General features: G+C 37.3%; 1 protein-coding gene across 1 annotated transcript in view; it reads right to left on the bottom strand.

Annotated features, from left to right (window-relative positions):
- The window catches only part of LOC123658475, a 50,236-nt gene extending 30,499 nt beyond the window's left edge, over positions 1-19,737 (bottom strand). Inside the window, exon 1 of the mRNA XM_045593889.1 lies at positions 19,533-19,737. Coding sequence (XP_045449845.1) covers positions 19,533-19,598 — 66 coding nt within the window. The 5' untranslated portion in view covers positions 19,599-19,737. The remainder of the gene's footprint in view (positions 1-19,532) is intronic.
- Positions 19,738-24,263: the final 4,526 nt, after the last annotated feature.

The raw sequence follows: 24,263 nt of genomic DNA, 5'->3' as shown, positions 1-24,263 counted from the left end.
TATCGTTTCGAATTAAGTGAAAGCCTGGCAAAGCATACGAGGTAGAAGGCAAATTTGGTTTCAGAAATGTTTCGGAAATTAGTATAGCATGTATATTCTTGACATTAAAGCTTGCTAAAAGATCGTGATAGTGAGAAGGTATACTTTGCGCGTTTATGTGAACCAGGTTAAAATTTTTGGAAGAAGTAGAAAAGGTAGAATCTAAAAGTGAATCAAGTGACAAAGACATACTATGGAAGCTATCTTTTGTTGTAGTGGATGCACTAAGGGATGATACGCCATCATTAAGATTACTAATACATTCATCAATATCATTCATTATAAAAAGTATAATATAATAATAAAATATAAATGTATATAAATTTATATATATATATATATATATATATATATATATATATATATATATATATATAAATATAATAAATTAAATTAATAATAATAAAAATACTTTTATAAGTTAATATACCAAAATATCAAAAACAAAACATTATGTTACCTACCGGCAGTAAAAGTACTAAATTCAACTAATTCTAAATAGTACAAAAATAACATGGAAAAATTCAACTACCAACAATATTATAAAATAACAAAGTGAAACTTTAAAAGGAACATTAAAAGAAATAATAACTATTAACAAAGAGACATGAAGAATTCTAAACCTAATAACCCATAAAACAGTTTATCTGGGTATACTATACACTACTATAATAATATATTAACTAAGGCAGAACAGCAAGAATCCAAGGCAAAACAAATAGTGATTGAGTAACCTATTATATATCCGAGCTTATAAAACTAGGCAATACATCCTTCTCCTACTTAGAGAAATATATGACTGAACTATGACGAGCAATGGGGTGCTACAGGCTGAAGCAGTGGCGTAGCGTGGAGGGTGCCGGGTCATGGTCACAGGCGCCACATGAAAGGGGGCGGCAAAATAGCTACACACAAAAATATTTCCTACACAAAAAATAATTCCATTTTTTTTATATCACTGGGTCGGCAAACAAGCGTACAGCTCACCTTATGGTAAGCGATTACCGTAGCTTATAGACGCCTGCAACACCAAAATCATCGCAAGCGCGTTGCCGACCCAATCCCCAATCCCCCCCAGGAGCTCTGGTCACCTTACTCACCAACAGGAACACAATACTGTTTTCAAACAGTATTATTTAGCTGTGATCTTCTGTAAGGTCAGGGTACTTCGCCAGTCGGGCTGCTCCATATTTTGAGCAGGGAATTCCTGCTGTGCCCTACCTCAGTTCCATATCGCATCAACGACAAAAACTACAGTGGAATTGAGAGCGTCCTTTTTCATTGAAGTCGGTTATTGAACATACTTAATAGAAATTGTTCTTGCAATGAGTGTGTTAAATTAATATGGTGAAAAAAAAAAAATTAAACATATTAGCAGGGACGGCGGGGTGCAAAAACCTCTACGCCACTGGGCTGAAGCCTGCTGAAGCTGTGCCATGGATTGATCTGATTGTAGTAAATAACTTATAAAAAAGATTGGTAATCAAAATTAAACATCAAAATATTCCTTTCTCAATGTTCAGCATACCACGGCTAATAGCTGACTAACCTCCTGCCACTCCACTAATTACCGCTAATTCTCAAGGCGACGCCGAGATTTGAGAACGTTTGAACAAAACTTTGTTAAAACTAAGCGTAGCTTCCGCGGAGATCTTATTTTTTATCGCATTGAAGCGATTAGTAAACAATGGATCAAGTCTCAGCTGTTGAGCGCTGTGACGCAAGCGATAACTGCGGAGCATCATTTCATAATCTCACAGCGACCGTGAGGCAACCGTCACCGCCGCGCCGCTTATCACCAGCTAACTTATTCGAACTTTGCAATCTCCGTCATTTTAATAAAGTTTGTAAACAGTAGTGATAGTGTAGACGCCTGCACCACCAGAAGCATTGCAAATGCGTTGCCGACCCTATCCCAAATTCCGCCCCCTCCCCCCCCAGGAGCTCTGGTCACCGTACTCACCAACAGGAACAGCACTGCTTGAAAATAGTATTATTTAGCTGTGATCTTCAGTAAGGTCGAGGTACTTCCCCAGTCGGGCTGCTGCATATTTAGAGTAGGAATTTACCTGCTGTGCCCTACCTCAGTTAAATAAACGGGTGAAAATATGGAACATTGAATAGGGTACTTTCGGTAGTGAAAAATAAATTATAAAATTTGATAAAAATTAAAATTTATGTAGAAATACACTTAAATATTTTGATTTGGAATCATAAGAGCATTGTTGTGTTATTATACTGAAACTAGCTGTGCCCGCGGCTTCGCCCGCGTTGGAATCAGTGTGTCACAAAGCTGTCCCGGCAAACTTCCAGTGAAACTCTCATCGAAATCGGCTTAGCCGATCCCTAAACCTTCCACTTGAAGCCATCTCCCCATTTGTGAAACCGCATAAAAATCCGTTCAGTAGATTTTGAGGGAATCGATCACATACACTTTTGGGGACTTGGTTTTATAATACACTAACTGTTGCCCGCGACTACGTCCGCTTGGTTATGAAGACATGAATTACTATTAAGATGTTTAACGCAAATTATTTTTTCATTTCAGTCACTTGAAATGCTTATCACACTGAGTAACTTTTTGCAAGGCACAATTTAGTATAATTTAATAGTAATTTTTATAAAACCTCTCTATACACCACATTTTTAGTTTTATTTTCAGGCTGCAGTATAAATAACCTATCAGGCGAACTTATAGCTGCTGTATATGTTTCATACAAACTATCAACCCCAATTAAACCCCCTTAGCGGTGGAATATCGCAAAATCCGTTCTTAGCGGACGTCTACTAACTATAATCTACCTCCCTGCCACATTTCATCTTTGTTCATCCTAGATGAATGGACCATCCAGCGGTTTTTGAGTTCTCGTGATGAGTGAGTTAATGACCGTTCTCTTTTATATATGTAGATTACGATGCATTATTTGGACACCTCCTCACCATCTATAGAACATACATTTTAAATTTCGAGTCTCTTACTTCAAAAACATAGGACTTTCATACAAACTTCCAACCCCCGTTTTATCCCCTTAGGGGTCGAGATTCATAAAATCCGTTTTTAGCGGATGTCTACGCCCTATAAGAAACCTACTTGCCAAATTTCAAGTTTGTAGCTGTTATAGTTTCGGAGATTTCGTGATGAGTGAGTCAACCTACCACCCCCCGTTTTAACTCCAAAAGCATTTTGATTTCTAAAGATACATTATTTGAATACCTTCTCACCATATAAAGAGCATACATTTTAAATTTTTAGTCTCTTACTTTAAAAACATCGGACTTTCATACAAACTTCCAACCCCCGTTTTATGCCCTTAGGGGTCGAGTTTCATAAAATCCGTTCTTAGCGAATGTCTATGCCTATAACGAACCTACGTGCCAAATTTCAACATTGTAGCTGTTATAGTTCGGAGATTTCGTAATGAGTGAGTCAACCTACCATCCCCCGTTTTAACCCCAAAAGGGAGTTGATTTCTAAAGTTACATTATTTGGACATCTTCTCACCATCTATAAAGTATAGATTTTAAATTTCAAGTCTCTTCCTTCAAAAACGTAGGACTTTCATGAAAACTTCCAACCCCCGCTTTACCCCTTTAGGGGTCGAATTTTGTGAAATCCGTTCTTAGCGGATCTCTACGCCCTATAAGGAGCCTTCTTGCCAAATTTCAAGTTTGTAGGTGTTATAGTTTCAGAGATTTCGTGATGAGTGTGTCAACCTAACATCCCCCGTTTTAACCCCAAAAGGGAGTTGATTTCTAAAGATACATTATTTGGGCACCTTCTCATCATCTATAGAGCATACATTTTAAATTTCAAGTCTCTTACTTTAAAAACATAGGACTTTCATACAAACTTGCAACCCCCGTTTTACCCCCTTAGGGGTCGAGTTTCGTAAAATCCGTTCTTAGCGGATGTCTACGTCTTATAAGAAGCCTATCTGCCAAATTTCAAGTTTTTAGGTGTTATAGTTTCGGAGATTTCGTGATGAGTGAGTGACCTTTCGCTTTTTCGCTTAGATTATAGATTATAGATTATAGATTAAAAGTCGTATATTTTAATCTGTATATCACGTGACCTAAAACACGACCCGCCATGGTATGACGTCATGCGGGCAAAAACAAAACTCTGTCAGTGCTGTAAACAGCTACATAATTATCTATCAACTTTTACTTCAAGGAGTAATAGTTGTGCTCTTTCGTTAGTGCATTTCATTTGTAAAAGCGTGTTTATTTTGCCGAAATATATATTTTTTTTGTGGCTTTTTATTGGAAAATCAACATTTTGCAGTATTTTTTCAAACATAGTGGAAAACCCTATTGCTTGGTCTTAATCGTACACGACAAACTGGCAAAATGATGTTAATATCAGGACGCCTAAAATGATTTATAGGCGGCATTTAATGCGTAGTAGCGGCCTCGTTACGCCCTTACTACTCGAAGAGGTCACTTTTAATGTGGAGATAGGTTTTGGCATCGTCAACTTGTTAATTCCGCTGGATATGTATTATAGAAAATAAAATTGAAAGTTACAGTAACTAGGTGCTAGTGTATTACAATAACACATCGATTAGAGCGACTACCCCAATTTACTCGATTTCAGGTTTTCGCATCGTTCGTTATTTTTGACGACGCGTTGGCACAACGATCATAGCACTGGTTTGTGGCTGTTGCGCTGGCGGTTGCGGGTTTGTTCCCCGCACATGACAAACATTTGTATTAGTCATACAGATGTTTGCCGTGGTCTGGGTGTTTGAGCAGTCTTATGGGTCTCCTCACCGTCCCACGGAGAGCACGTTAAGTCACGTTAAGCCGTCGGTCCCGGTTGTTATCATGTACAATTGATAGCGATCGTTACTCGTACTAGGGAATATACCCGCCAACCCGCATTGAAGCAGCATGATGGATTAAGCTCTGAACCTTCTCCTACATGGGGAAAGAGGCCTATGCCCAACAGTGAATTGAATACAGAGTGAAGCGAATCGAATTCTTTTTGAAAAAAAAAACTTCTTTAAGCACGCTTGACTTGGGAAATAAGCTGGTGATAATTAAAGCTGGTGGTAATAAAATACGTGACAAAAGCGTTACAAAAACTGCGATCGGGCGAGGCGAACGGGGGAAGAGAGTTACAAGCACACATTTTCTTTCTATCTTTCTCGCATAGCCTACGAAGTTTTACTTCAGCCGTGTGCCCGTGTGTGCCCGTTTTTTTTTTAATTATATCCTTTTTCTTACTATTAGACACATCATCGTCCCTCCTGTATTATCTGTTCTAATATTATAAAAAATGTTTGTTTGTTTGTTATACGCGCTAATCTCAGGAACTATTGATTAGAATTGAAAAATTAATAATTTGTGTTAGATAGCCCATTTACTGAGTAAGGCTTTGAGCTATTTTTTCCCTCAAATTAATGCGAGAAAAATATATGGCGTATAAATGGCATGGTAAGCCTTAGACGCAACATCTGCAACGTTGTTCCTAGACTTTCACGATTACCATTCAGTCGTGTCCTTAAGTTCAGGATAACGGTGTAGTAAAAGCTTCTCCTCTCTACCACGTTGTTCTGAAGAGTTCGCAGGTCGCAAGCCAACCAGCTCCGACGCAAGCGGGTCACAGTTACACGCGATGTGACGGCGATCTAATGTCAATTACCTTATTTGTTTACGTGTATGCATACTTTGTCGTTTTGTAATAATTGCTGTTCTACACGACAATAGTTGAGTTACATTAATCACTACATAGTATAAAACAAAGTCGCTTCCCGCTGTCTGTATGTTTAGGTCTTTAAAACTACACAACGGATTGTGATGCGGATGCGGTTTTCTTTAGTAAATAGAGTGATTCTAAAGGAAGGTTTATATGTATAATACAAGCATAATATAGTAGAGGAACACAAATAGTTTATGCACAAGGCGGGTCGCTAGTGAATTAGTGATGTATAAATATAAAATGCCTTGTTCAACGGAAGATTTTTTACAGCTTTTAGAAGTTGTGAATCTTGAAATTTTTAACATTACAATACTTAATTATTTAAAATATGCTTTAACCGGTTAATAAATAGAATTACTACTACACTATTTCTAAATGTGTCTGGTAACTATAAGAGAGTATTTCCTCTAACAAAAAATTCGCTTCGTCTTGCACAAAACATTTGAAAAACAAGCGGTAATTCGTTCGCACCACTCAACAGCCGGCTCACGTTTCCTTACACAGACAATCAGGCATTCGCGTGGTTTATTTTGCTAAGCATAACATAAGCGAGTATCGGACTCATGTGTTCACCCGAGCCGCCGCGTCCGTGTCGCGTCAAGTGGCGCTCCCTTAAGTTGTAGTATATGAATTCAGGATATTGCAACGAACGACGCCGGGCGCTGACGCTGATGTATTTCAAAACCTCCCGCTACAAACATCTGCCGTGAACGTTCTTAATCTTAAACGATAAAGAACAATTGTAAAGTTTAATTCAGATTAGTTCACGTTAATGAAGAGAACAATAGCGCGGCCGCGGCGCTAGAGATAAAAGCTGTTTCATCTTGAGAGTCTGCGCTCGAAGTGTGGCGACCGCCTCCAGTTTCCGGCACTTTTACAAAACATTCCATTCGGTACAAAGCGGAAGGCACCAATGTCGATAGTAAGACTAAAAGCCGTGTACCCACCGCAACAGTATAATTCTGCAACGCGATATCGAAAACTAATATCAGCTGAGCTTGTTAAAATCAAAATTTTATTCAAACAGGGCTCAAAAGCACATTCGTCACCTTACATGTTAAAATGTTAACTATCGTTAAAAGTCAAGCTATTATCGATTAGGAATATCGATTGTGCAGATAAGAACAGGAAAGAAGCTCCGCAGTCACTCTTTTAAAAAAAATAACTATGTTTTAATACAGAACCGGTAATCTATAATCTATAATCTATAATATATATAAAAGCGAAAGGTCACTCATTCATCACGAAATCTCCGAAACTGTAACACCTACAAACTTGAAATTTGGCAGGTAGGCTCCTTATAAGACGTAGGCATCCGCTAAGAACGGATTTTACGAAACTCGACCCCTAAGGGGGTGAAACGGGGGTTGGAAGTTTGTATGAAAGTCTTATGTTTTTGAAGTAAGAGACTTAAAATTTAAAATGTAACCTCTATAGATGGTGAAAAGGTGACCAAATAATGAATATTTAGAAATCAACCCCTTTTTGGGGTTAAAACGGGGGATCGTAGGTTGACTCACTGATCACGAAATCTCCGAAACTATAGCACCTACAAACTTGAAATTTAGCAGGGAGGTTCCTTATACAGCGTAAACTACCACTAAGAATGAATTTTACGAAACTCGATCCCTCAGGGGGTAAAACGGGGTTTGGAAGTTTGTATGAAAGTCCTATGTTTTAGAAGTAAGAGACTTTGTAGCATATATTTTTAATAGCGCCTGGTTTCGTTCCTGCTGATGTATAATAGCACAGTTATGCATTAGCGTTGCTATTTACTTTTTCTAGGCGACTGATTTAATTTTGGAATACCCTCGTATTGTATTACGTCGCGGTTCACCTTAGGGGGTAGTTGTGTCGCGACGCGCGGGGTATGCTAGGGTATATAAGCCTCAGGGCGAGTGTTTGCGGCCTTTTTTGCCTCTTTGCTCTTTTCTTTTTTGGGTTGGTTTCTCTCGCCGTCTTAAGATCTGAGTGCAATTAATTGTGGGTGAGTCATTGTAGTTTCTTATGGTATAAGCTTTGCTTTAGTGTAAGTTGATTTTGTGAGTTTTTGAAAAAGAAGATTAAGATTCTGTAGGATTTTTTTTTACTCTCTCTCTTGTGTCTCGTGTTAGGAGTTGTGGGTGACTCTCTAACCCAACGAACAATTTTCTAACCCGTAGCAACTTGAAATTTAAAATGTATGCTCTATAGATGATAAAAAGGTGTCCAAATAATTTATCTTTAGAAACCAACTCCCTTTTGGGGTTAAAACGGGGGATCGTAGGTTGACTCACTGATCACGAAATCTCCGAAACTATAAAACCTACAAACTTGAAATTTAGCAGGGAGGTTCCTTATACAGCGTAAACTATCTCTAAGAATGAATTTTACGAAACTCGATCCCTCGGGGGGTAAAACGGGGGTTGGAATTTTGTATGAAAGTCCTATATTTTTAAAGTAAGAGACTTGAAATTTAAAATGTATGCTCTATAGATGGTGAAAAGGTGTCAAAATAATGAATCTTTAGAAATCAACTCCCTTTTGGGGTTAAAACGGGGGATGGTACGCTGACTCACTCATCGCGAAATCTCCGAAACTATAATAGGTACAAACTTGAAATTTGGCAGGACGGCTCCTTCTAGAGTGTAGACATCGGCTAAGAACGGATTTTCCAAAATTCGACCCTTAAAGGGATAAAACGGGGGTTGGGAGTTTGTATAAAAGTCCTATGTCTATAAAGTTATGAAGTAAGAGACTTGAAATTTTAAATGTATGCTCTATATATGGTGAGAAGGTGTCAAAATAATGTATCTTTAGAAATCAACTCCTTTTTGGGGTTAAAACGGGGGATGGTAGGTTGACTCATTCATCACGAAATCTCCAAAACTATAACAGCTACAAACTTGAAATTTGGTAAGTAGGTTCTTTATAGGGTGTTAACATCCGCTAAGAACGAATTTTATGAAATTCGACCCCTAAGGGAATAAAACGGGGGTTGGAAGTTTGTATAAAAGTCCTATGTTTTTGAAGTAAGAGACTTGAAATTTAAAATGTATGCTCTATAGATAGTGAGAAGGTGTCCAAATAATGAAACTTTAGAAATCAACTCCCTTTTGGGGTTAAAACGGGGGATGGTAGGTTGAGTCACTCATCACGAAATCTCCGAAACTATAACAGCTATTAACTTGAAATTTGGCAAATATGTTCCTTATAGGGCGTATACATCCACTGAGAACGGATTTTACGAAACTCGACCCCTAAGGGAATAAAACGGGGGTTGGAAGTTTGTATAAAAGTGCTATGTTTTTGAAGTAAGAGAGTTGAAATTTAAAATGTATGCTCTATATATAGATATATATATATATATATATATATATATATATATATATATATATATATATATATATATATATATATATAGTAGAGAAGGTGTTCAAATAATGCATCTTTAGAAATCAACTCCCTTTTAGGGTTAAAACGGGGTATGGTAAGTTGACTCACTCATCACGAAATCTCCGAAGCTATAACAGTACAAACTTCACATTTGGCAGGTAGGTTCCTTATAGAACGTAGATATTCGCTAAGAACGGATTTTACGATACTCGATTCCTAAGGGGATAAAACGGGGGTTGGAAGTTTGTATGAAAGTCTAATGTTTTTGAAGTGAGAAACTTGAAGTTTAAAATGTGTGCTCTATAAATTGTAAGGAGGTGTCCAAATAATGTACCTTTAGAAACCGACTCCCTTTTGGGGTTAAAACGGGGGATCGTAGGTTGATTCATTCATCACGAAATCTCCGAAACTATAACAGATACAAACTTGACATTTGGCAGGTAGGTTCCTTATAGGTTGTAGACATCCGCTAAGAACGAATTTTACGAAACTCGACCCCTAAGGGGTTGAACAGGGGTTGAAAGTTTGTATGAAAGTCCTATGTTTTTGAAGTAAGAGACTTGAAATTTAAAATGTGTGCTCTATAAATGGTGAAGAGGTGTCCAAATAATGCATTGTAATCTATATATATAAAAGAGAAAGGTCACTGACTCACTCATCACGAGAACTCAAAAACCGCTGGACGGTCCATCCATCCAGGATGTACAAAGATGAAATTTGGCAGGGAGGTAGATTATAGTTAGTCGACGTCCGCTAAGAACGGACTGCGATATTCCACCGCTAAGGCGGTTTAATTGGGGTTGATAGTTTGTATGAAACATATACAGCAGCTATAAGTTCGCCTGATAGGTTATTTATACTGCAGCCTGAAAATAAAACTAAAAATGTGGTGTATAGAGAGGTATTATAAAATAACTATTAAATTATACTAAATTGTGTCTTTTAAAAAGTTACTCAGTCTGATAAGCATTTCAAGTGACAGAAATAAAAAAATAATTTGCGTTAAGCATCTTAATAGTAATACATATCTTCATAACCACGCGGACGTAGTCGCGGGCAACAGTTAGTGTATTATAAAACAAAGTTCCCAAAAGCATTTGTGATCTTTCACCAATGGAGAGAGGGCTTCAAAAGAAAGGTTTACGGAACGGCTAAGCCGATTTTGATGAGAGTTTACTGGAAGTTTTCCGGGAAAACTTTGTGACACACTAAAATTCAACGCGGGCGAAGCCGCGGGCACAGCTAGTCTATAATATATATAAAAGCGAAAGGTCACTCACTCATCACGAAATCTCCGAAACTATAACACCTACAAACTTGAAATTTGGCAGGTAGGCTCCTTATAGGACGTAGGCATCCGCTAAGAACGGATTTTACGAAACTCGACCCCTAAGGGGGTCAAACGGGGGTTGCAAGTTTGTATGAAGGTCCTATGTTTTTGAAGTAAGAGATTTGAAATTTAAAATGTATGTTCTATAGATGATGAAAACGTGTCCGAATAATGTATCTTAAGAAATCAACCCCGTTTTGGGGTTAAAAAGGGGGATGGTAGGTTGACTTACTCATCACGAAATCTCCGAAACTATAATACTTACAAACTTGAAATTTGGCAGGAAGGCTCCATATAAGGCGTAGAGATCTGTTAAGAGCGAATTTTACGAAATTCGACGCCTAAGGGGGTAAAACGGGGGTTGGAAGTTTGTATGAAAGTCCTATGTTTTTGAAGTAAGAGACTTGAAATTTAAAATGTACGCTCTCTAGATGGTGAGAAGGTGTCCAAATAATGTATTTTTAGAAAGCAACTCTTTTTTGAGGTTAAAACGGGAGATGGTAGATTGACTCACTCATCACGAAATCTCCGGAACTATAACAGCTACAAACTTGAAATTTGGCAGATAGGCTTTTTATAGTACGTAGACATCCGTTATGAACGAATTTTACGAAACTCAACCCCTAAGGGGGTAAATGGGGGTTGCAAGTTTGTATGATAGTCCTATGTTTTTGAAGTAAGAGACTTGAAATTTAAAAGGTATGCTCTATAGATGGTAGAAAGGTGACCAAATAATGTATCTTTAGAAATCAACTCTCTTCTGGAGTTAAAATGGGGATGGAAGGTTGACTCACTCATCACGAAACTTCCGAAACTATAACAGCTACAAACTTGAAATTTGGCAGGTAGGTTCCTTATAGGGCGTAGACATCCGCTAAGAACTGATTTTACGAAACTCGACTTCTAACGGAATAAAACGGGGGTCGGAAGTTTGTATGAAAGTCTTATGTTTTTGAAGTAAGAGACTTGAAATTTAAACTATATAATCTATAGATGGTGAGGAGGTGTTCAAATAATGCATCGTAATCTACATATATAAAAGAGAAAGGTCACTCACTCATCACGAGAACTCAAAAACCGCTGGATAGTCCCTATCTATCCAGGTTGGACAAAGACAAAATTTGGCAGGGAGGTAGATTATAGTTAGTAGATGTCCGCTAAGAACAGATTTTACGATATTCCACCGCTAAGGGGGTTTAATTGGGGTTGATAGTTTGTATGAAACATACAGCCTGAAAATAAAACTAAAAATGTGGTGTATAGAGAGGTTTTATAAAAATAACTACTAAATTATACTAAATTGTGACTTTTAAAAAGTTACTCAGTTTGATAAGCATTTCAAATGACTGAAATAAAAAAATAATATGCGTTAAACATCTTAATAGTAATGCATATCTTCATAACCACGCGGACGTAGTCGTGGGCAACAGTTAGTGTATTATAAAACAAAGTCCCCAAAAGTGTATGTGATCGATTCACTCAAAATTGGCAAGAGGAAGATTTACGGAACGGCTAAGCCGATTTTGATGAGAGTTTCACTGGAAGTTTGCCGGGAAAACTTTGTGACACACTAATTTCAACGCGGGCGAAGCCGCGGGCACAGCTAGTCTATAATATATATAAAAGCGAAAGGTCATTCATCACGAAATCTCCGAAACTATAACACCTACAAACTTGAAATTTGGCAGATAGGCTCCTTATAGAGCGTAGACATCCGCTAAGAACGGATTTTACGAAACTCGACCCCTAAGGGGGTAAAACGGGGGTTGGAAGTTTGTATGAAAGTCCTATGTTTTAGAAGTAAGAGACTTGAAATTTAAAATGTATGCTCTATAGATAGCGAGAAGGTGTCCAATTAGTGTATCTTTAGAAATTAACTTCATTTTGGGGTTAAAACGAGGGATGGTAGGTTGACTCACTCATCACGAAATCTCCGAAACTATAAAAGCTATAAACTTGAAATTTGACTGGTAGGTTCCTTATAGGGTGTAGAGATCTGCTGAGAACGAATTTTATGATATTCGATCCCTACGGCGATAAAACGGGGGTTGGAAGTTTGTATGAAAGTCCTATGTTTTTGAAGTAAGAGACTTGAAATTTAAAATGTATGCTCTATAGATGGTGAGAAGGTGTCCAAATAATGCATCGTAATCTATATATATAAAAGAGAAAGATCACTGACTCACTCATCACGAGAACTCAAAAACCGCTGGATGGTCTATCCATCCAGGTTGGACAAAGATAAAGTTTGGCAGGGATGTAGATTATAGTTAGCAGACGTCCGCTAAGAACGGATTTTACGATATTCCATCGCTAAGGGGATTTAATTGGGGTTGATAGTTTGTATGAAACATATACAGCCTGAAGATAAAACCAAAAATGTGGTGTATAGAGAGGTTTTATAAAAATAACTATTAAATTATACTAAATTGTGCCTTTTAAAAAGTTACTCAGTTTGATAAGCATTTCAAGTGACTGAAATAAAAAAATAATTTGCGTTAAAGATCTTAATAGTAATACATATCTTCATAACCACGAGGATGTAATCGCGGGCAACAGTTAGTGTATTATAAACAAAGTCCCCAAAAGTGTATGTGATCGATTCGCTCAAAATTTACTGAACGGATTTTCATCGGGTTTCACCATTGTAGAGGGCTCCACCATTGGCAAGAGGAAGGTTTACGGAACGGCTAAGCCGATTTTGATGAGATTTTGAGTTTCACTGGAAGTTTGCCGGGAAAACTTTGTGACTTACTGAGTTAAACGCGGGCGAAGCCGCGGGCACAGCTAGTATTGTTATATAAGCTACCTATACCTATCGCTATAATATATAATGTATAATATAAACTAATCTATTAATGTTACTTACTTCCATATCATGTATTGTAACCTTTAGTCTTTAGTTAGTGATAAGCAATATTTACTATTTACTTCTATTAGCATGTAATCAGTTAATCACTATTAGAATGTGAACAATATTTATTATTTACTTTAAAATATTATATGTACTTTAAACCCTTAATTGTGTGAGAGCGGATTTGTTATGTAGAGTGGTTAGTAAGTATCCCCTCCTATTCCGTCCTATTCCAAGCCCCATAAATACTCCAGGACTCCCGAAATCACGACGTTTCAATCATTCTATTTCCAACTCCTAACTATATCAGTGTGTGGTGCTGTGTGGCTACGGCACTAAAGAATTTAGCCACCCCCTCTCTTCCTGTGGGTGTCGTAAGAGGCGACTAAGGGATAACAAGGTTCCACAACCACCTTGGAACTTAAGAAGCCGACCGATGGCGGGATAACCATCCAACTGCTGGCTTTGAAATACACAGGCCGAAGACGGGCAGCAGCGTCTTCGGTGCGACAAAGCCAGTACTGCGGTCACCAACCCGCCTGCCCAGCGTGGTGACTATGGGCAAAACATGAGTTCACGTTATTTTTGGCGTAAACTTGTGGAGGCCTATGTCCAGCAGTGGACTGTATAGGCTGTAATGATGAACTATATCAGTACTCTGTTTCTTTGATCGTATTACTATTTCTATTAATCAAGTTTCTTTATATTAAAAGTTATTATTAAAAGTGTTAATAAATAAATTAGTTTTAAAAAAGACTATTTTTGCTCTCGCCACATAACAATATATCTTTTATGAAATACAGCGTCACTAGGTCCACACATATGTATCATTTCTGTTATCCTGCACCGAATAATAAAGCTTTTGCAATTATTATTTTTTTATTACAATCTTTAAATTGACGACGCGTTTGCGCAGCGGTCACATTACTGACTGTTGCGCTGGCGGTCGCGGGTTCGATCCCGCTCACGACAGATATTTGTATTGGCCATATAGATGTTTGTTTGCTGTCTGGGGGTTTGTGCTAGTGTATTGTGTGTGTTTCCGGACCCGCGACACAGGAGGAAATCTTACTGGTGGTCGTTGAGTGTGGAGCATTTATTTATTTAAATTTATAATAAATGTAATGGATGTTCTCAAACTTGTAAATTAAACTTCCAATGCGGAAGAGTGGGACAGGGGCGTCGATGTTTTCAGCGCTCACTCATAAAACTATTGATGCATCTAATATTAAAAAAATGCTATTTATTTATCTATTTATATTTGTAACTCTGAATTAGATTAAAAATTATAATTATAGCTATTGAAATATAAAATTTGCAGTGCCCTTGCAGAGTTCTTGTTTGATCTAAACATTGTAATATTATGTATAAAAGACCTTCAAACTAAACAACAAAAGTGACAAATAAATAAATTGATATTGATGCTCGTAATCTACGAGACAGCGACAACACACTGGTGCGGACGACACGCGCCGATGACGTCACGACCGTGTAAACATATCGTAACCACGTTACACTACAGTTGTTTTTACAAAACATTACGTTTCAGAGAATTTAGCCACCCCCTCTCTTCCCGTGGGTGTCGTAAGAGGCGACTAAGGGATAACAAGGTTCCACAACCACCTTGGAACTTAAGAAGCCGACCGATGGCGGGATAGCCATCCAACTGCTGGCTTTGAAATACACAGGCCGAAGACGGGCAGCAGCGTCTTTGGTGCGACAAAGCCAGTACTGCGGTCACCAACCCGCCTGCCCAGCGCGGTGACTATGGGCAAAACACATGAGTTCACGTTATTTTTGACGTAAACTTGTGGAGGCCTATGTCCAGCAGTGGACTGTACAGGCTGTAATGATGATGATGATGATGATGATTACGTTTCAGATAACGCTTGTGTTATCTGTAAATTGGCTTTTAATAATAAAACGATAGATTAATTTATTTATATACACAAACAGTGTATTGTGTTAGTGAGTAAAAATTACGGCAAATATAGTGGCTCGAATCGAGTTTAAAATTTGTTACATTTTTTTACGTCAGTTTCATTAGATTTAGTTGCGAATCGGTGGTAGCTCTACTTTTACAAAAATAATAATTTATTTTTTAAGTTTTAATTTGTAAAATGACAATTCGAAAGTGCTCTTGGGGCCTATTTGAATAAAGCTGTGTTTGATTTTGTTTTCGTACAACCTATAATTTTGGCATTGTTTGACCTTATAACTCTTGAACAGCCAAACAAGTTACCGAATCAGCCGTACTCGTATCAGTCCGCCAGATAACGTTAACTCGATGAAAGCAGACAGCGCTTGAATACTAAATTAGTCAAGTTGCGACGTCCGCTAAGATGCGCCACAATGGCCGCCTTTCTCGGTATTCATCAATTGCTCCCCGGCTCTGATAGCGCTCCGCCGAGGTCATTACCGAAGCCGGAGGTCGCGAAACGGCAACCCTTGCCAAAACCACTACTCTTTACGAGCTGAATATTCCTACTTCCATGAATAAACAAATGAATTATTTATACAAATTTCGTAACAACATGGAACATAGATGTGGAATTTAGTCGACATGAGACCGACATGAAGATACCGGTTTTGATTTAGATGTTAATTGTATGTACGTACACGTTCGACGTAAACCGCTTACATAGCAGCGCGACCTAGAGGTCAGCTAACCTAGAGCCGCGGAGTTAGGCTCGCTTCACGTTGTGAGACAGACTCGTGTCCGAGGCAAGTTCGTCGATATAATACAGTCTAAGATCCCGCTGCAAAATCAGTACGTTTATCACGTAGATAATGAAACTCTAATTTCTACAAACTTTTATGAATATGCAAATACATTGTTATCAATACTTTTATTTTATTTAATGGTTTACCAACAGATATAGATCAAATATGGAATTAAGAGTACAGTGTATACAAATTTATTTATTTATTAAAGGATAACCAACAAATCATACATTAATAATAGTTTGTTACACACGAGCTTACAACAATGTCAATGCTCTTTTAATTATATGTTATCACAACATGCATTATCACGTCGTTAAATCGTCATGTTAGAATATAGATCCATTACAGGCAAACACAGCTTCCTCATTTTAAGTCTAAATATTTGAAGGCGGGAGAATAATAATTATAGGTTGTTAGAGAATCATTTTTAACCGACTTCCAAAAAAGGAGGAGGTTCTCAATTCGACTGTATTTTTTTTTTACTGTATGTTACTTCAGAACTTTTGACTGGGTGGAGCGATTTCGACAAATTTTCTTTTGATCGAAAGGTGGTGTGTGTCATTTGGTTCCATTTAAATTTATTTTACATCTAACAACTACTTTTCGAGTTATATCTAATAATGAGTTTTTACTTGACGCTTTTTTCGTCGACCTACGTTGTATTATACCGCATAACTTTCTACTGGATGTACCGATTTTGAAAATTTATTTTTTGGAAAGGGGATATCCTTAGTTTGGTACCATGATAAGAAAACTAGGATCTGATGAAGGGATGCCAGAGAAATCGAGGGAAACTCTCGAAAATCCGCAATAACTTTTTACTGGGTGTACCGATTTTCATAATTTTTAATTTAATCGAAAGCTGGTGTTTATCATGTGGTTATATATAAATTTTATCGAGATCTGATAACTACTTTTTGAGTAATCTTTGATACCGCGTAGTTACTTGACTATTTTTTCGTCGATCTACGTTGATTACTCGTCGATGTAATTGAAGTCGGTTTTTTTTTCGTTTGTAAGCAAACACAATTATTTGATAAAAATTTTATGATCCCGACAGATTCTCGGCAACAAGCTATTGAAGCCCAAGTCGGTTCTATACCCTTTGACATACAATAGCTTAAAGTTAACAATCCTAGAGTTACGTCTTGGAACAACAAAACCAATTCGAGACAACAGTCGTGGAGAGTCCAATAGACCTCTAGAAATCTTGTCAACAAGAATTGGTCAGCAATCCATCTTTTAATTAATTTTCTAAAAAAAAAATTATTCACTTCTTGATTAAATGAATCATTATTTCCATCACGGCAATACATTCAGAACATTTGAAAATCAATGGGAGTTGAAGCCCACTCGACCGCAACTACTAGGCAGCCAGGTCTATTCATGTTTTTATATCAATTTAAAGTTTATTTTTGAAGTAAAACGAATGCGTGACGAGAGCGTTCCAAAAAGTGTGATCGGGCGAGGGAACGGAAGTTGAAAGGGAAGATAAGAAGTAGAAAGGGAATGATGAAACGGAAGATATAAGTTAGTGAAGATATCACACTCTCTCACACTCTTTTTTTTCTATGTACCTTCAATTATGAAGTTGTAATTGGTCCATCTAAAGTCATTGTGACGATTATATTTTATAATAACGTTAAACAGTAACCATTAAAAAGTTTTATTCCCAAACAGTATTTTACAGTGTCGGTAAATAGTTTGCTTAAAAACCGTTTTATAAATAGAACAAAACATGTGTAAACTCAAGACAAAAGCGTCAGTCATGTAAAGAATTTGTCTTACAAGTTGAAGCCGGTCTTAAGTCCGAGGCTAGCTTCTACGCGATTGATTGTTCGCTGACATTCAACGCTAATCGCGAGCAGTGCTCCGATTACACGGCGGAGATACTTCAACGGCAAATCACACAATTATTAGCTAACAGCTTAATTGAAATGAAGACAAATCTATTAAGTTCGGATCATTTTAAAATATATAACTTAACGTCTGCGATATTTATGTTTACATTGTTATTAGCAACACTATTCTATTTCGCGGCGTCGTCATTATTACCTACACTTCGAAACTTCTCAAGTTCGTTGATAATAATGACTGCTTCATCGTTGACATAAACATATTATTTAAGTACGCCGTTTTATAAGTGACCTTCAATATTTGTCAACTAATAGGGTCTTAAATGGTACTGATACAATAAATGCGAAAGGTTGTGAGGTTAAGCGTATGATTAGATACTAAATTTAGTACTATAAATGAGAAAATTTGTAAAGATGATACACATCCTTGAAACTTGTTATAGAGAAACATAGATACAAAATAACTCCTTTACTGTTACGTTTTGTCTCAAAATTCTTGCCGTTTTCGTCTCGAAAATTCACACGGTAAAGGCTAAATAAACCTTTTTTAAGTTAGAGGAATGGATGGATGGATATATAGCTCTGTATTATTTATTAAACGAAAAGGACTCACAAAGAATACATATTACACAGCTTACATTTATTACGGAATTTCTACATGATCGGCAGTTGCACCAGTTCAACTGCAAGATAAGTATAATTATTCAAACATAACATCTCAAGTGTGATAGCTCGTGTTTAAGGCGATACCTATGTCACAAACTGTTGGACAATTTATAATATTCTTTTGGATAACGATTTATAACTTGTTTATGTTAACGTTGCAGTTTACCGACACAATATTATAATTTGTTTAGTTAATAATAATAGTAGTTTTAGAATACTTAACGTTACTTAAATTAACATTTAGCAGATCTAGTGGCAAGAATTTAAAAAAAGCGCGGGTAAAATATACGAAGACAGATAACTTATTTTAGACGTATTAATTATTCGTTAAAGGCCATTTAAAATAAATATTTGTTATTTAATAACATGGCTTCGTAACGCAAAACAAACGATTATAGACAATTTTAGTGAATCATATTTGTCCAGAACGAATCCACCAAAAGCCACTTGATGTAACGTACTCGTAGGTATTAGTCATTCGCGATAGATTTATTAAAACAGAATAACATAGAAGTACATAATTATATTAGATCGTCTCGTAAGATAAACATAGAACAATCAAGATTTAAAGTATTTGGGTCACGAATTATGCGCCTAAAGCAGCGGGGTCGAGCCTCTGTGCGTGTTACACTGTGTTGTTGTATCGCTAGTGCAGCAGCAGGTAGCAGCCGCCAGAGCACAATACTAAGCAGCCGCTCGGCCCCAAGCCCGACGACCTGAACTTTTTAAATTGTGCGTTATAAACGTCCGAACTAGTTATTTCAAATAATACAATATTAAGTTTTAGAACGTTAATTTTTTAAATTTTTATATTGAAGTTTAAGAGCTTTAAGCTTCATGAATTCCAAGTTTCCGTTTAAATTTCTGCTTTTACTAACCACCTAGCAAAAGTGTAGTCCTTCGGAGACATAATTGTTCCCAAAACTGTTAAAAGTTTGCAAGTTTTAAGTCATGTTTTGGTTGAAATTTGGAGGCACTTACCGCGAATAATAAATTGATGAAAATGAAGATCTTGTCGGCGGTGCAGAGTCCGCGGCCGCACCCCATAGCGGGGCTGATTGTGGACTAGCTTGGAGTAGGCAGGTGGGCACTGTCACCGAGGCACGATTGAAAGGGCACAGCACGACATCGGGCGCGCGAAGGAATTGAGCGACGCACGCGTTGGTACCGGAGCGCACCTCGTAAGGCACTGGCGACTCGACAAGCGAGGAGCGACTGGGGCGCGGCGGGCGGCGGTGACTGAGGCGGAGGGCGGACGCGCCCCGCGACCCACTCACCCCTGTCGACGCTCTCCACGCACCGCGCTCTTCACGGTACGCGAAGACGAGGGTTGAAGTTTCGAAAGTTGCGCGTCAAAACTCGGAAGTGAACTTTTTACAGCTGTTGCTGCTACACTCCATATCGTAGTTGAATAACAAATAGGTATATATAATCAACTAAAAGTTTTACTGTGTAAATGTAATGTTTTATAATAAGTACCTATAGTTCTTTGCAACGGTACATAAACGCACAAAAAACAAAAAGATAAGTAAATAATTGTGTTTGCTCGCAAACGAAAAAAAAACCGACTTCAATTACATCGACAAGTAATACAACGTAGATCGACGAAAAAATAGTCAAGCTACCACGCGTTATCAAAGATTACTCAAAAAGTAGTTATCAGATCTCGATAAAATTTATATGTGACCACATGATAAACATCAGCTTTCGATTAAATTAAAAATTATCAAAATCGGTACACCCAGTAAAAAGTTATTACGGATTTTCGAGAGTTTCCCTCAATTCCTCTGGGATCCCATCATCAGATCCTAGTTTCCTTATCACGGTACCAAACTAGGGATATCCCCTTTCCAACAAAAAAAGAATTATCAAAATCGGTAAATCCAGTAGAAAGTTTTGCGGTATAATACAACGTAGGTCGACGAAAAAAGCGTCAAGTAAAAACACATTATTAGATATAACTCGAAAAGTAGTTGTTAGATCTCAAATAAATTTAAATGGGACCATTTGGCACACACCACCTTTCGATTAAAACAAAATTTGTCGAAATCGGTCTACCCAGTCAAAAGTTCTGATGTAACATACATAAAAAAAAAAAAAAAAAAAAAAAAATACAGTCGAATTGAGAACCTCCTCCTTTTTTGGAAGTCGGTTAAAAATATTCAATACAACGTCATAAAATCTACTACTTTTGTTTATTTCACATAATAATAATGTATCGTGACATTGAATAAGTCTGCCTACCCACATTTGTATAGAATTGTTGAATGGAAGAAAAAGCTTTGTTTACAAGAACTGCTAATGAACAATAACCGTCCAACCGGCCACGTACAAGGCCTCAATAAAATGTTTTTCAAAATCAAACAAAGCGTATGAGGAGTTCTTTTGAATTGTAACTTTTCGGCTTTTGTTTGTCGCAGATTCAGTTATATAGGGACTTAAGTTAACGTATACTCCTTGGTATTTTTAATTTCTACCTATTTAAATTGTTTAAATTCCTCAATTTTACCTAAATTTACTGCAGTGTCATTGTTAGTAATAATGTTCTGTGGGAGAATTGTTTTTATTCTATCTTACGAATTCAGCATCTACGATAGATAATAAGTGTGTTTGCAGGCATAAAAAAACTGACTTCAATTATATCGACAAGTAATACAACGTAGGTATACAAAAAAAAATTGTCAAGTAAATACGCATTATCAAAGATTACTCCAAAAGTTGTAATCAGATCTCGATGAAATTTAAAAGTAAAAAGTTATGCGGATTTTCGAGTTTCCCTCGATTTCTCTGGGATCCCATCATCAGATCCTGGTTTCCTTATCATGGTACCAAACTAGGGATATCTCCTCTCCACGGAGTTATACCCGAACATACATTAAAAAAAATATACGGTCGAATTGAGTAAACTCCTCCTTTTTTTGAAGTCGGTAAAAAATGCTACGTTACAACTAAAAGAGCGGAAGACGGAGTTTTTAATGGGCACATTAACTGTATTCGTTGACTAAAGCTAACGAGTATACCTAATGTTCTTCGCCTCACATCCAAGCGTGACCTTAAGTTCCCGAAAGCGTTCAGCTCACATCATCGAGGTCAGCCGAGAGCTACCCCTTATTAATATTTATAACTCCCACGACCGCCACTCTGCGAAGTCCGACTTGCGAGCCACTCCGCACTGTGCTATGTACACCGTACTCGAGACTTTATATTTGAAGAAATTAAACGCTTCACGTTCTCGCCCGCTTTGATACCGGCGATGTTTATGAAAGACTCGGCGCGCCTCGTTAGCCGTTATTAAGGCTGAAGGATTCATTAAATCTTTCCCCTCACTGAAACCTTTATAATATACATTTCCTTATTAAAGTTACGGTTTAAGCGTTTTCAAGTTGCAAAACTTCGTTTGTAAGAATATTTTTGCCTCGTTGTAAGTTTGTTTTGTAAACTATTGTAAGCTTTTAAGATATTAGCTTGTGTTTTTATATCTATTGCTGTGTGTGTATTGCTATGTGGCTACGGCACCAAAGAATATAGCCACCCCCTCTCTTCCCGTGGGTGTCGTAAGAGGCGACTAAGGGATAACAAGGTTCCACTACCACCTTGGAACTTAAGAAGCCAACCGATGGCGGGATAACCATCTAATCGCTGGCTTTGAAACACACAGGCCGAAGGCGGGCAGCAGCGTCTTAGGTGCGACAAAGCCAGCCCTGCGGTCACCAACCCGCCTGCCCAGCGTGGTGACGCAGGCGCGGTGCGCGAACTTGTAGAGGCCTATGTCCAGCAGTGGACTGCAATAGGCTGGAATGATGATGATGATGATGATTTATATCTATTGAATTTTAAAACCTATTCTATTTCGCCACAATATTTATTGTAGTTGATAACTTAATACACAAATTAATGCGATGACAACTCAAACTTGACACTTCATTCCTTTCAATGTTTTCGTCCACCACCTGCACGGATCCTATAACATCCACTAGCCGATGAAATAGAAAACGCAGCCACCTTCGAGTACCGACACACGATCATCAAAACGGCCATGAATCTTAAACCTAATCGGCGACAAACTGGAGCGTGAATCTAATATCGGTTCAATGTTTACACAGATTTATTATTAATTTATGTAAAACTGTTAGCTCTTAACATCACACTTTCCAACCTCTCTATTTTTATCAACTATTGCAATCAAATTTTACTCGCTATTCAGTATTGGATCTCTTCGCATATCTTTACTTAACGTTTAACTGTTACTTTTTTTTTACAATCAGTAAAAAATATGTACCTGTCAAAAATAAAAGCATCTTTTGGCCCTTATGGTCAGTCAAATTAACTACGCTAAACCACATGACCGATACAAACGCACTGCAGAGACTGTGTGTTTACCTACTTAAAATTAGACGCCCTAGACGTCTATCCTGTAGGCCGAAATTTTCCACAATACCTACTTTTGAACTTTAGTAAAAGTTGAAGACATTACTCAGACAATATTTAATGAAATTGAAATAGAAATTGTGATCCAATACTTTGCAGTAGGATAGATAGTATATAACATATGTAGGAATGAGGTAGATCTCTCTCTCTCATCGTCTCTGAAGACTCGTGGACTCCAGTGAGCGCTTACCATTAGGTGAGCCGTACGCTTGTTTGCCGACCTACTTGTATTAAAAAAACTGATATAACAAATAAGACAATAAAACCTATCACTAAGCAGCTCCCAGTAGGATTAGGAACTTGTGTCGAGTGTTCCGACATGCAAGCTTTCAGACCAATGCAAACATTTGTCAACTGTTGTCATTACTGCGCCTGCTCATCAATTTTATTTTTATACATTAGACGGAATTTATTATTACCGCACAGAGAACAAATATGTGCTTTAAATTACAATTATTTTTGTAAAATTTCAAACTTCAAGTACATCGTACACAAATAATACAATGTATGTAGACGAATGTATAGTCAAGTAAATATGTAGGTACGCGTTATCAAAGATTATTCAAAAAATACTCATCGAATCTCGATGAAATTCAAATGAGACTATTTGAAAAGCACCGGCAATCGATTTAACACAGAATCATCGAAATCGGTCCCTCAATAAAATTAAATTGAGAATCCTCCTTTTTACGAAGTCAGTAAATACGTATCTGACCGACCACCGCCAACTTTGTCAACAACGCTGTAAAAAATAAATATTTATTCAATAATTTTCGCGTTTATTAAGTCCATTTTTTCTCAATAACTGAACAAAGAAAACTTGTGCAGTAATTGCTACTTGCTACTTCGGTAACGATGGCGACGACGCTGTAACACAAGAGCTCCCGATCGCGATAAACTTTTAAATTACGGCCCCAAAGTTTAATCCTTCAGCAATTTTTTTGCGCGATACAAAGCTTTAAAATAGTTTTTTACTGTAAGCTATTTACGATAATACTTGATCCGCAAAAGTGAGTGTTGTTCTTTAGTTGTTTCGTTTATACATACATGGTTACGTGCCCCCTCGCAGTCCTTAGTTCTTTTCCTATTTAAAGAATTGGATTGAATGGCATACATTTTTTATTAAAATCAATTACAAGGACTATCCGCAAGAAATAGAATATATGTATATAGGTAATTCAATGAATAAAAAATATAAATTTTATATAAAAATGTTGTATGAATTTACTGACGCTGTTATTTGCCGAATATTAACAGTTTTTTTAGCATATATGCATAGATGCA

The sequence above is a fragment of the Melitaea cinxia genome, chromosome 12, assembly GCF_905220565.1.
Source record: "Melitaea cinxia chromosome 12, ilMelCinx1.1, whole genome shotgun sequence".
Lineage (NCBI taxonomy): Eukaryota > Metazoa > Arthropoda > Insecta > Lepidoptera > Nymphalidae > Melitaea > Melitaea cinxia.
Note: the sequence above shows the minus strand (reverse complement) of the source record. Positions and strands in the feature narration are given on the sequence as shown.